This window comes from Salvelinus sp. IW2-2015, linkage group LG16, assembly GCF_002910315.2.
Source record: "Salvelinus sp. IW2-2015 linkage group LG16, ASM291031v2, whole genome shotgun sequence".
NCBI classification, from domain to species: Eukaryota; Metazoa; Chordata; class Actinopteri; order Salmoniformes; family Salmonidae; genus Salvelinus; species Salvelinus sp. IW2-2015.
The window spans coordinates 10,074,293-10,087,326 of NC_036856.1; the positions used below are offsets into that span (position 1 = coordinate 10,074,293).

At 42.0% G+C, this 13,034-nt stretch overlaps 1 protein-coding gene across 1 annotated transcript in view; it reads left to right on the forward strand.

Annotated features, from left to right (window-relative positions):
• LOC111975563 (AT-rich interactive domain-containing protein 3A) overlaps positions 1-13,034 on the forward strand; it is a 41,056-nt gene that overhangs the window by 24,700 nt on the left and 3,322 nt on the right. Inside the window, exons 4-8 of the mRNA XM_024003918.2 lie at positions 7,315-7,387; positions 8,783-8,966; positions 9,379-9,626; positions 9,924-10,208; positions 12,878-12,967. Of these exons, the coding sequence (XP_023859686.1) occupies positions 7,315-7,387; positions 8,783-8,966; positions 9,379-9,626; positions 9,924-10,208; positions 12,878-12,967 (880 nt within the window). The remainder of the gene's footprint in view (positions 1-7,314; positions 7,388-8,782; positions 8,967-9,378; positions 9,627-9,923; positions 10,209-12,877; positions 12,968-13,034) is intronic.

The following is a 13,034-nucleotide window of genomic DNA, read 5'->3' on the forward strand; positions in this document are numbered from 1 at the left end:
TCTATTCCAGAAGTTACCACCGGCTAAAACTGCCGTTGAAATGCCTTTTTACTCTGTTCCATCTCACTGCGCAATCCACTCTCTTCAGCCCAGCCAGACAATTTATAAACTTTATCTCCACTTAAAAAGCATCTAGACATTATCTCCCATTTCTTTTAGACTAGAAATTGTTTTTCAATAGTGGAGATTTGTTTAAACATTGCTGTCTGTCTGTCTGACATTTGCAACATTGTTTCAATAATGAAATTCGATCTCCAGCTGTCCCATAATAATGTCGGGGTCGGGAGACGAGACAGACAGGCAGGCAGCGTTTCTCAGCCAGTCGAAATCATGAATCAGCGTAATTTGTATGTATATAAACAAAGAAATGTCAATAGAAAACAGGTCAAATGAAATGAAATGAAATGCAGCTGTCTTTCCAGCTTCAGTTTGAAGTGATTGTGATAGCTGTGTTGTTGGCTAGCTCCTCTGAACAACCGTGTTCTGATGAGAGAGTACATTTTCTATGCCAGGTGAAATCGCGCATCATTAGCTCATTCTTATGAATGTATCCAAATAAATGTCACTAGAAAACAGCTTTAACAAATGCAAATGCAGCTATTTTGCTGTTATTCTGGCAGCACTTTTTGACGTGACTACGTTAGCCATAGTTGGCTAGCTAACAAGCAAGGGATAAGAACATTGCCAGCCAGTATAACATTTAGAACAAACGATTGTGTCGCATCCATAGATGCAGAACAAAAAGACTTCACAACTGGGTCGTGTCTCTGGCAACCAAACCGATAGAACGAATGACCAGATGGCTTGGGTAGCAACCTCAGATTTGTGTCAGGACTATATCTCGTGGAATGATGAAATGGTATGAATAAATTCATCTAAATAAGGTTTTTCATGAAAATATGTCGGTCATTATTTGAATAGGTTGGTAAGCTGTTGTTTTGGAGGGTATATTGGCACGGTTTGCCAGGCCTCAACTTCGTCTCGGGCCTAACGACACCCATGCCAATATATCCTCCAAACATCGGCTTCTCTGGCATTATCATTTAAGTGTAGTAAGGATAGACCTTTAATACATCATCAATGCAGTTAGCCATGTAGAGGCTCTCACAAGCTACCAACTATTCTACATTCATTATCAAAGTCTGTACTGGCTGTATGTAAGAACAGCTGGGGTTAGTGGGAATGGGATACATGTATCATTTGAATTTTGTTCATTCTATTTCCATGTCATGTATCGTCAAGTYGTGTTCACTCTCTTTTCACTTCAAATGTAAATATATACAACGAAAGACATGATTATTACTTTGCCATAGGCCCTATATAGGATTACTTGAATCATTTAAATGTAGTTATTTTATTGACTACATTAATTGGCAGAATTCAAACATATTACATGTGCTATCACCATTACTCTTAATCCACACAAATCAATTCCTTGAAATGATTTTGACAATCCTCTCAACTCTCTTCAGTTCTTAGAAAATGCAGCAATACTCACTACGAGAAACAGCTTTTGTTTTTGCTTCTGAGTATTTCAGTTTCAGTTTTAAGTTCTATTATGTACAGGATACACATGGTATACACCGTTCAACYAAATGCTTACTTCCCTGCATCTTAGTCCCTTGATTGTGCCCCCAACCCTCTGTTCATAAGGTGAATCTTGGATTTAAAGATCGGGAATTCAGTCAGGATTAAGATGTGTTGGAGCGTGTTTGACAGTGGCTTCTGTCTCTGTAGGTATAGTGCTCAGAAAGGCTGCATTTGTTCTCAGGTTTAAAATGAGTAAATGTCTGCTCATGCATAGGTTTCTGTATTTGTTTGGGTATAGAAAGAGGAGAGAGACAGACTGGAAAGTCATAAATGGACTAGTTTCAGACTCATTCAAATACAGAGTGGAACTTCTTTTGCTATTCATTCATTGACCATCTGCAAGTGTGCATTCTTTCTTACTGTGTTAATTATGTCTTCGCACTACACTAGAAAGAGGTACAGACTGGGGATGATTTTGGAAGACGTTAATCTTTATTTACATACAACGTTGGTATATTCTGCAAGTCACTTACCCTGTAGGTATTAGCTCCTTATTTTCACTTCAACAACAAACTACAGTATACTTTGCTGGTTCCTTCTTCTTGAGCTTAGATTATGGGAAAGGGGGATACCAGTTGTACAACTGAATGCATTCAACTGAAATGTGTCAGCATTTAACCCAACCCCTCTGATGCAGAGAGGTGCGGGGGGGGCTGCCTTAAATCGATATCCACGTCATCGGCTCCCGGGGAGCAGTTGTATTTGGGGGTTAACTGCCTTGCTCAGTGGCAGAACGACAGATTTGTACCATGTCGGCTCGGGGATTCGATCCAGTGACCTTTCGTTTACCCGCCAGGTTACCATGTAGTCTTAATTTCCTGTTCCTGCAGCCCAGTAAAACTTTGACTTGACTTCTACAAATGATTTTCCTCTTGAGTGGAAATATTCTCTAGAAGGCACAAAATATACACAATTATGATGATCATTTTTTTCTTAGGGGGATAAAAAGGTAAGCTCTTAGTTGTGTAATGTAGTAGGCCCTAGCATAAAATAAGGGTATTATACTCAACTCAATAATTTATCTGTTTCTACACGCCAACTCAAATTGATAAATTCAGAACAGTTGGTTCTTTTAATTCAATGCTAGCAAACTCAGCTAGCGTACTGTTAGCTCTTTATCTTCCTTACCTCACTGTGATGCATTTCCATTAATGTGGTTTCTTATTTGGAACTGTGGTTTTTATTATCTCTTTGAGTTGAGTGTGTATGAGTGTGATAATGAGTGAAAGGGAACAGCCAGCACCACATTGTGGTGTTGAACTGTCCTTGTTCACTTGACAGCCATGTGAAAACGCAGAAAGCTAGCATAGGAGGGATACAGCTAGGAACAATGCACTATTTGAATAAGAGCGATCATGTACCGATGTTCACAAACCATATCCAGAACCTTCTCACACTGGTAAGTCGAGCTGCATGTTTGCTCCCTCCCCCTCCTGACCTTTCCCTCCCATCCCCCACGTGTGTGTGTGTGTGTGTGTGACGATTGTGTGTGTGGTTGTGTGTTGTGTGTGTGTGTGTGTGTGTGTGTGGTGTGTGTGTGTGTGTGTGTGTGTGTGTGTGTGTGTGTGTGTGTGTGTGTGTGTGTGTGTGTGTGTGTGTGTGTGTGTGTGTGTGTGTGTGTGTGTGTTCAGCCCTGCCCGGGGGTGATTGTCAGGTGTGAAAGATGGGTAAGTGTTTGTGTGACACATCAGCTCAATGCAGTCCCTCTCAATTGCAGTGTGGGATAGGGTTCAAATGCTAGCCCAATTATGTGCTACGTGCCATGATGATTTGCATGGGATTCCGGTTGCTGTTGTTTATCTTAACTGGTTTGAGTACCAATTCCAGCTACCTGCGCTTGAATTATTTATGATATTTGACATGAAACAGATTTTTTTTGTGTGTGTGTGTTAACCCAACAGCCACACGACAAGCTTGACCTGCACACAGTAGTTAGAGCATTTTGAAATGAACATGTTGCTTATCTTGTGTCCAATGATCCAAGAGTTACGAATGAAGAAACATTGTAAACAGCCAAATAAACTTGGCACGCTCAACCATTTTATGTAGTTGCACAGACAATGCATTGAAGTGGTCTCTGACTATCCGTTTGCCTATTCACATTGTAACATTCTGGGTGGATCTAAGGAAATCTGGTTTGGCAGGAAACCTGCTCACGTTAAACTCCCTGCTACTAAAAGTTACATCTAAAACGCCTGCCTACTTTGCCGCAGTATCACTGGGGCACACGTAAAAGTAATGTACAGTAATGCTCACCACCAATGTTTTTGCTCATTGACACAGCTCTTTGCGAGACAATCGCACACAAGGAGACGGTCAACCCCTATCAGTGTGTATACTATAGATTTAGGTTGATGTGACAACCTGTAGCCCCCAAACCCCACCCAGGCCAGATAAACAGATGTGTTCTACTAGAGGTATGAGGGGGGGGGGGGGGGGGTCTGGTTTGGAGGGGGATTAGATGGGTGTGTTGTGGGGGGTCTCTAAGAGTTTCCTGGGAAAAGGATGCAGCTGTATCCAGTAATATGAGAGAGAGGGGCCCAACTAAAGGGAGTGGTGGTGATAGAGAGAGGGTTCAGGCTGGGGGTTGGGTAAGGGGAACCTGATTGGTGGGTTTCTCTAGTGTCAGGAAAGTTAACTGTTTAAAGAAAGAGGAGCATGCTCCATGGCTTTGCCTAAGTAAATTGATTCTGCTTGTCAGGGATGGTGTCGGTAATCTTGTTCAGAGTGGTTGCTGCTGTCCCTCAACCTCTCCAACTGTCTTGTTCACCCGCCACTGGTACTCCAAACCCTTTGCTATGGCTTGGCCCAGCTAATCAACTTTCCTTTGACATGAATCTCATGCTAATCTCCAGTCTAAACCAGGGACCTCCAAAGTAATTTTAGCGAATGGCCCATTGTTTTTAAAGAAAATCTTATTTTCAATATACAGTACAGGCTCACAGTATAGCAATTACCACATTGCCAAATCAGAATTGACTGAATTCATTGAGATTCACATTAGATTAGATGGCTGGATACAATTCGGCCCCCAGACATCATGTCTCAGACCCCTGGTTAAGCTATGAAGCCAAAAGGGTATCCTATACCAGATGAAGAGAGCACACAAATCTCCCTATTGACTACACACAGTTGAAGTCGGAAGTTTACATACACCTTAGCCAAATACATTTAAACTCAGTTTTTCACAATTCCTGACATTTAATTCGAGTAAAGATTCCCTGTCTTAGGTCAGTTAGGATCACCACTTTATTTTAAGAATGTGAAATGTCAGAATAATTGTAGAGAGAATGATTTATTTCAGCTTTTATTTCTTTCATCACATTCCCAGTGGGTCAGAAGTTTACATACACTCAATTAGTATTTGGTAGCATTGCCTTTAAATTGTTTAACTTGGCTCAAACATTTCAGGTAGCCTTCCACAAGCTTCCCACAATACGTTGGGTGAATTTTGACCCATTCCTCCTGACAGAGCTGGTGTAACTGAGTCAGGTTTGTAGGCCTCCTTGCTTGCACACGCTTTTTCAGTTCTGCCCATAGATTTTCTATAGGATGAGGTCAGGGCTTTGTGATGGCCACTCCAATACCATGACTTTGTTGTCCTTAAGCCATTTTCCACAAATTTGGAAGTATGCTTGGGGTCATTGTCCATTTGGAAGACCCATTTGCGGCCAAGCTTTAACTTCCTGACCGATGTCTTGAGATGTTGCTTTAATATATTCACATAATTGTCCTTCCTCATGATGCCATCTATTTTGTGAAGTGCACCAGTCCCTCCTGCAGCAAAGCACACTTCCCACCCCCTCCCCACTTCGGCTGTTTGGCTCATTAAGGCCAAACAGTTCTATTTTTGTTTCATCAGACCAGAGGACATTTCTCCAAAAAAGTACAATCTTTGTCCCCATGTGCAGTTGCAAACCGTAGTCTGGCTTTTTATGGTGGTTTTGGAGCAGTGGCTTCTTCCTTGCTGAGCGGCCATTCAGGGTATGTCGATATAAGACTCGTTTTACTGTGGATATAGATGCTTTTGTACCTGTTTCCTCCAGCATCTTCACAAGGTCCTTTGCTATTGTTCTGGGATTGATTTGCACTTTTCGCACCAGAGTACGTTCATATCTAGGAGAAAGAACGCGTCTCCTTCCTGAGCGGTATGACGGCTGCGTGGTCCCATGGTGTTTATACTTGCGTACTATTGTTTGTACAGAAGAACGTGGTACCTTCAGGCGTTTGGAAATTGCTCCCAAGGATGAACCAGACTTGTGGGGGTCTACAATTTTTTTCTGATGTCTTTGCTGATTTCTTTTAATTTTCCCATGATGTCAAGCAAAGAGCCACTGAGTTTGAAGGTAGGCCTTGAAATACATCCACAGGTACACCTCTAATTGACTCAAATTATGTCCATTATCCTATCAGAAGCTTCTAAAGCCATGACATAATTTTCTGGAATTTTCCAAGCTGTTTAAAGGGACTGTCAACTTAGTGTATGTAAACTTCTGACCCACTGGAATTGTGATACAGTGAATTATAAGTGAAATAATCTGTCTAACTAATTGTTGGAAAAATTACTTGTGTCATGCACAAAATAGATGTCCTAACCGACTTGCCAAAACTATAGTTTGTTAACAAGAAGTTTGTGGAGTGGTTGAAAAACAAGTTTTAATGACTCCAACTTAAGTGTATGTAAACCTCTGCCTTCAACTGTAGATGCTCTGTGGCAAACAGATATGCCCTCTTGTTTATGTTTGCTGTAACTTATGTGATCTCATTTTGTCCAGACAGTTCTATTGTCAAGGCGATTGTCTTGTCCCAGGCAGGTTAGGCCTATCTCAGGAGCCTACAGTAGGAATGCTGGCAGAGCAGACCGGTGTGGATTGGATAGAAGGAGAAGGAAGAACACGGKAGTTGCTCTGTGGAGGAGGAAGAGGTGGAGGGAGGCATGGGGGGGAGATCTATTACAAACTTGAGCGAGAGAGACTGAGGGGAGCCATTTTGAAGATTTATGGCACGGCACTCCTCGAAATGCAGGCATCCTGTAATTAAGACTTGCCTTGCCTCCAGCCCTACATTACCGCTCTCCCCGCCTAATCATCCAGCCCCCCATCCCTCTGATAATAAGATCTTACGGCAGCTTGGCGTCACTAATGAGCGCTAAATGCCACAAAGAGAATGGCCTGTTTGTGGTTACACAGCAAGAGCCTGAAAAAAGCACTCCCAAACCAGAGTAGAGTTTTACATTGTGTGTTCTGGCCGAACTGTTGTAATGATGAAGAACCTTGTGTAGCAGGTATATATATATATATATATATATATATATATATAATTTCTTTCACCTCAGGTATACATTTGGTTTGTAAGATGCACATTTGTTTAACATTCTAGCCAGTCAAAGATACTCTTCACACCAGCAAGTATGAATCAGGCTGTTGTGAACAATCTTCATACCGCAATGGAAGTTGCCTCAATAGCCCACTGTATTCCACTGAGCATGTGATCCACTTTTACTGTTAACTTTCACTGAGCTTTCCGGAGCTCTCAGCCATAGCAGCAGGGCCACATCAGGTTTTCATCAGACTGGGCCTCGTCTCTCGACTTGATGGCATTCTAAGGCTGAGGCTCCATCCTCCATTTTGGGGCAATAATGGCTCTCAACCTCCGTTGGTAATCTGCTCCCAGCTGTAACCTGTTTCATCTCTTCCCCCTCCCCTCTTCTCATCTCCTCAACAGCTCTATGAACTAGATGGCGACCCCAAGAGAAAAGAGTTTCTGGATGACCTATTCAGCTTCATGCAAAAGAGAGGTGAGGGAGTGTCGAATGTGCCAGAGAGTACTGTACCTTTCTGTCCCTGTATCTAGCAGAGCCACATCAATGCCAGTAACTGCCATGACTCAATGGAGACTGGAAGGCTGTACTGTTTGCCTTGGTGGATTAGTACTGGGAGGCAGTGTTCTGTTCTCTAGCCCAGTGGTTCCCAACTCCAGTCCTCAACTACCCCCAACAGTACACATTTTGATCGTAGGCCCGGACAAGCACACCTGATTCAACTCAAAGGGTTTGATGATTAGTTGAATCGGGTGTGTTTGTCCAGGGCGACAATCAAAATGTGTACTGTTGGGTGTACTTGAGGACTGGAGTTGGGAAACACTGCTCTAACCCCCCCGTCCCCGTCCCTCCCCCCTTCATTGACATACGAAACACCACTCTCAGCTTTCACCTCCATAGGTGGATCGTTATTCATTTGGAGATGATTGCCAAGCCCTCACTGTTCCCAGCGCGTCTAAAAGTAGAGCGTACACAAGAGTGCATGTATTGAGTTAGGAATGTATTTACGCATATGTTTAGGCTCCAGAGTTTGTATGTTGCTCCGTTCAGTTATGGTGTTTGGTTTGGTTCAGCATTCCAAGTGTGAATTGCTGCCTCAGAACATGGCAATTGCACACAAGCATATTTTATTCATCATAGTCAGACTGTATCTACAAAACGATGCAGAGAAACATCATGGAGAGTAGTCATTGTGGGTTCATGTAGTGTTTTTATTCAAGCATTTCAAACAGCACAGTACATTGTATAATGTTGAGACACAAATGAGTTCTACTTTGGAAGTATAAGGCCAACATGTTAAATGTAATAACAATAAATATAAATAAACGTCAAGATAGTCCGTGTGGAAAATCCAGTTTTGGATGTTTACAGTGTGTTTACTCTCAAACAAATGGATGGGCGGGTCTGCGTGCATAGTTTCTCTAATAATTGGACACTGCCCTCTAGGGACAATATAGGGAATTGACAAAAGACAAAGGAGAAAAATATCTTTCGTTTTTTTTTTTCAATAGCTTTCTTAATTGTTAAAGAAGATGTCARGTATTTGAAAGGATAATAAGACCCAATACCATAACAAGAATAAAACAGACATGGAATTGACAATGTATTATGTATTGAAGTATTGTGTGCTCAGAAAAGGTGTGACACTCTGTAGGAAAACAATACCCTCTGTCTATTAGACCATGACATTTCTGTCACCAAAGCCACGCCCATTGAATGCAGTGTTGTACTCCTGAAGCGTTCAAACCGTTTCAAACTACTAGAAGGCTTTGTCAGTTCACACTCAGTTCCATAGCAACGTATCAAAAGAGAAACCTAGCAAAAGAGTATGGCGTAACCACAGGCAGTGAGTTGTCTTTTCCCTGTCTCTAGGAACCCCTGTGAACAGGATCCCCATCATGGCCAAGCAGGTCCTGGACCTGTACATGCTGTACCAGCTGGTGACAGAGAAGGGAGGCCTGGTGGAGGTCATCAACAAGAAGCTGTGGAGAGAGATCACTAAAGGACTCAACCTGCCTACCTCAATTACCAGTGCTGCCTTTACTCTCAGGACACAGTGAGTACCAGGGGTTGGAACCAACATAAACAAAGTAACTGTTTATATCGTTCCTTTCTGATCCTTTTTAAACCTTTGAAATCAACTTTTTTACATTTATTTTGTACATTTAGCACAACATTAAATAACTTCACCAATCAGTGTGGATAGAGCAGCTTGCTATGGAGCGGGCAAGCTATTTACATGCATTGGACAGACAAGTGTAGGGTGTGAGATGCGATTGAAATTTTGCGGATGGAGGAGGAGGCTTGGCTTGAAGCGCTGGGCATCTTGTTGTCATGATATACATTATCTGAATTAGTCCCAGTTTACAATTTGTAAACTTGTTTCAAGGTATACTTATCCATTGTAATAGTGTTTTTCACATGATTTCATAATGTTCCTAATACCAACTGAAATGACGTTTTCACAGATACATGAAGTACCTGTACCCATATGAATGTGACAAGAGGAGCCTCAGCAACCCCAATGAGCTCCAGACAGCTATCGACAGTAACCGGCGGGAGGGCCGGCGGCAGAGCTTCGGCAGCTCCCTCTTCACCTACTCCCCCAATGGGACCCCCACCATGCTGTCCTCCTCCAAGATGTCCATGCAGAACATGGGGATGAACGTGGCCACCAACGGAGCATCTCTCACTCCCATCCAGAAAATCAAGAAAGGTGTTGTTGGAGAGCAACGGGTTTTGCTCAGATATCTTTTAGAGGATAATTATGCTGCATTGAAATTAGGAAGTTTGTTTTATTTAATTTAAATTCTTCTTTGGGTTCATTCATATCATTCAGATTGAAGTGAACAGTAAACCATAACACGAACACAACCACAAAGTGTTGGGTGGGTTCATACAGATTACCACAGAACAGTTGAAGTGAACAGTAACCTATAGCATCACACATTTTATTTGAAATGCCAACACATCCAACACTATCCTGTTCCAAACTTCTCCATTTCCCCTGCAGAAGATGAGGGCGGTCAGCCCCTGTCTGGCGTGGGCCGCATGTCTGGGCATCCTCTGGCGGGTCACTCGGTGGCAGTGGTGCAGGCGGCAGCGGCCCAGGCAGCCATGGCGGCCCAGGTAGCGGCTCTGGAGCAGCTGAGGGACAGACTGGAGGCGGGCGAGCCCCCGGAGAAGAAGATGGCTCTGCCTGCCGAGGAGCACCAGCGACTGCTGCAGAGAGCGTTGCAGCACAACCTGCTGGCCATGACCGCCCAGATGCCCATGAACATCCGCATCAACAACCAAGGTAAAGAGTGTTGCAATTTTAGATGCACTTTAAATAAAGTTTGATTTGAAGGTACCAATATTGGGCCACCATTGCAGCCCACCAGTAAAATAACATATGTCTTAGCATGGTTAATAACCAAAGTATGTCACTCACAGCGTAGAGGCCTGAGGGCACACAGTGTGTTGTGAAATTTGTGAATGTATTGTAATGTTTTAAAATMGTATAAATTGCCTTAATTTTGCCGGACCCCAGGAAGAGTTTTGGCAGCAGCTAATTGGGATCCATAGTAAATACATATACAGCATTGGTTCCCAAACTTTTTTACATTGTGACCTAGCTAATGAAGGCCTTTCAATTTCTCCTTGACAACCACCACATTAGACAAAACCGTATCTCTAAGCCACAACCCAGTCTGTAGCTACAACCCAGGGACTGGCCACACAACCCATTAGTGGTTCTCAACTCATCATCTGAGAAAACACTGGTCTACAGTACAGTCCTAAAAGGGTATTTATGTCATGTAGATCAGGCCTCCTGTTCTGAAGCAAAATTGTCGATCTTGAACTGGCCATGTCAAACAATTGCGTACATTGACCCCTTTTGCACATACAATGTGCCCCAGCAGCATACAGACTCTATACGTAGGGGATTCAACAGCAGAACTTTCTTATGCTCTTATCAGTGTCTAGTAAAATTACAGAATGCTGGGGAATTTTCCTTGACATTTAGTTTTTTTGTTCAAATGAATGAGTACTATTTCATGGAAATGACCTAAAGCTATGTAGCTTTTCCCCCCTCAACTCTTCTCTTTTGTGTTTTCTGTCTATTTAACAGTAGTTTGCAAGTCTTCACAGAAACTTATGAGGTTGTGTGTGTGTCTGTGCTTCAGTAGTAGGGTTGTGTTTTCATGGTTGCTCAGACGTTTGGTTGTTCAGGCTGTTTGTATGTATAGTTCAGCAAGGCAGTTTACATAATAGGTTGTACAGTTAGTATGTAAATGTTAGGTTGTTCAGTGACTTTGTTTAATATATTAGGTTGTTCCGTTTGTTAGGGTTGTTCACGTAGTTAGTTTATTCAGATATCCATTTGTACGTGTTAGATTGTTTAATGAATTTGTTTGTTTATAAATTAGGTTGTGCAGTTAGTTAATTAGTTTACAGTGCCTTCAGGAAGTATTCCTGTCCCTTGACTTATTCCAAACTGTTGTTACATCCTGAATTCAAAATGTATTCAATGGATTTTTTTTCTCACCCATCTACACACAATACCCCATAATGACAAAGTGAAAACCTGTTTTTAGAAATGTTAGCAAGTTTTTTGAAAACGAAATACAGTATCTGATTTATATAACTATTCACACCTCTGAGTAAATACTTTGTAGAACCACCTTTGGCAGCAATTACAGCTGTGAGTCTTTCTGGGTAAGTTTCTAAGAGCTTCCCACACCTGGATTGTGCAAAAWTTTTCCATTGTTCCTTTCAAAATTCTTCAAGCTCTGTCAAATCCATTTTTGATCATTGCTAGACAACCATTTTCAGGTCTTGCCATAGATTTTCAAGTAGATTGAAGTCAAAACTGTAACTCGGCCACTCAGGAACTTTCACTATCTTCTTAGTAAGCAACTCCAGTGTAGATTTGGCCTTCTGTTTTAGGTTATTGTCCTGCTGAAAGGTGAATTCATCTCCCAGTGTCTGGTGGAAAGCGGACTGAACCAGGTTTTCCTCTAGGATTTTGCCTGTGCTTAGCTCCATTTTTATCCTAGAAACCTGCCCAGTCCTTAACGATTACAAGCATATCCATAACATGATGCAGACACCACTATGCTTGAACATATGGAGAATGATACTCATTCATGTGTTGTATTGGGATTTGCCCCAAACATAATTTTTAATTGCTTTGACACATTTTTGCAGTATTACTTTAGTGCCTTGTTGCAAACAGGATGCATGTTTTGTAGTATTTGTTTCTTTACAGGCTTCCTTCTTTTCACTCTGTCAATTAAGTTAGTACTGTGGAGTAACTATAAAGTTGTTGATCCATTCTCAGTTTTCCTGTATCACAGCCATTAAATTCTGTAACTGTTTTAAAGTCATGGTGAAATCCCTGAGGTGTTTCCATCCTCTCCAGCAACTGAGTTAGGAAGGACACCTGTATCTTCGTAGTGACTGGGTGTATTAATACACCATCCAAAGTGCAATTAATAACTTCACCACATATAATTGTACATATAATTTAAGGATATTTACCCATTGATTCTTGAAGAATAACATATAAATGCATCATGAGCTTAGTTTAACTGTCATACCCCATCAACCTGAAATATAAGCATGTTTTACTCCAATGTTTGTAAACAAGTATCCTATTTTTCGAAAATCGTCAGTCCACATGTCAAGTGTAATTGCACCATTGTATTTGCCCAAGTTCTCTCTCAACTCCAGGACCACCCTCCAGCAGATTTGTAAACAAAATGAATGTAAACAAACACTATATAGCCTCAAAACATGGCTAAACTATCATTTTGATATGGATGGTCTGTCCTTGCATCCATATCGATGTCTATGAATTTGAGAGTGGTTATGTTTCTCCAGCCCCATCCCTCAGCTTTTTATGGAAACGAGCAGGGAAAACTCGTTGTTTCAACTGCTGATTGCCGCTGTGTACGTTACATGCTGTGTGTGTTTTCTCAGATGGCCGGCAGGACTCCGCTCTCAATCTCACCACAAATGGCATGAGCAGCATCAGTATGTCAGTGGAGCTCAACGGAGTCATGTACACTGGTGAGTCACCAGTCAGTCTACAACACTCTTGTGTTACAACTGTCACTCCTGACTTGTTGCAACTCAC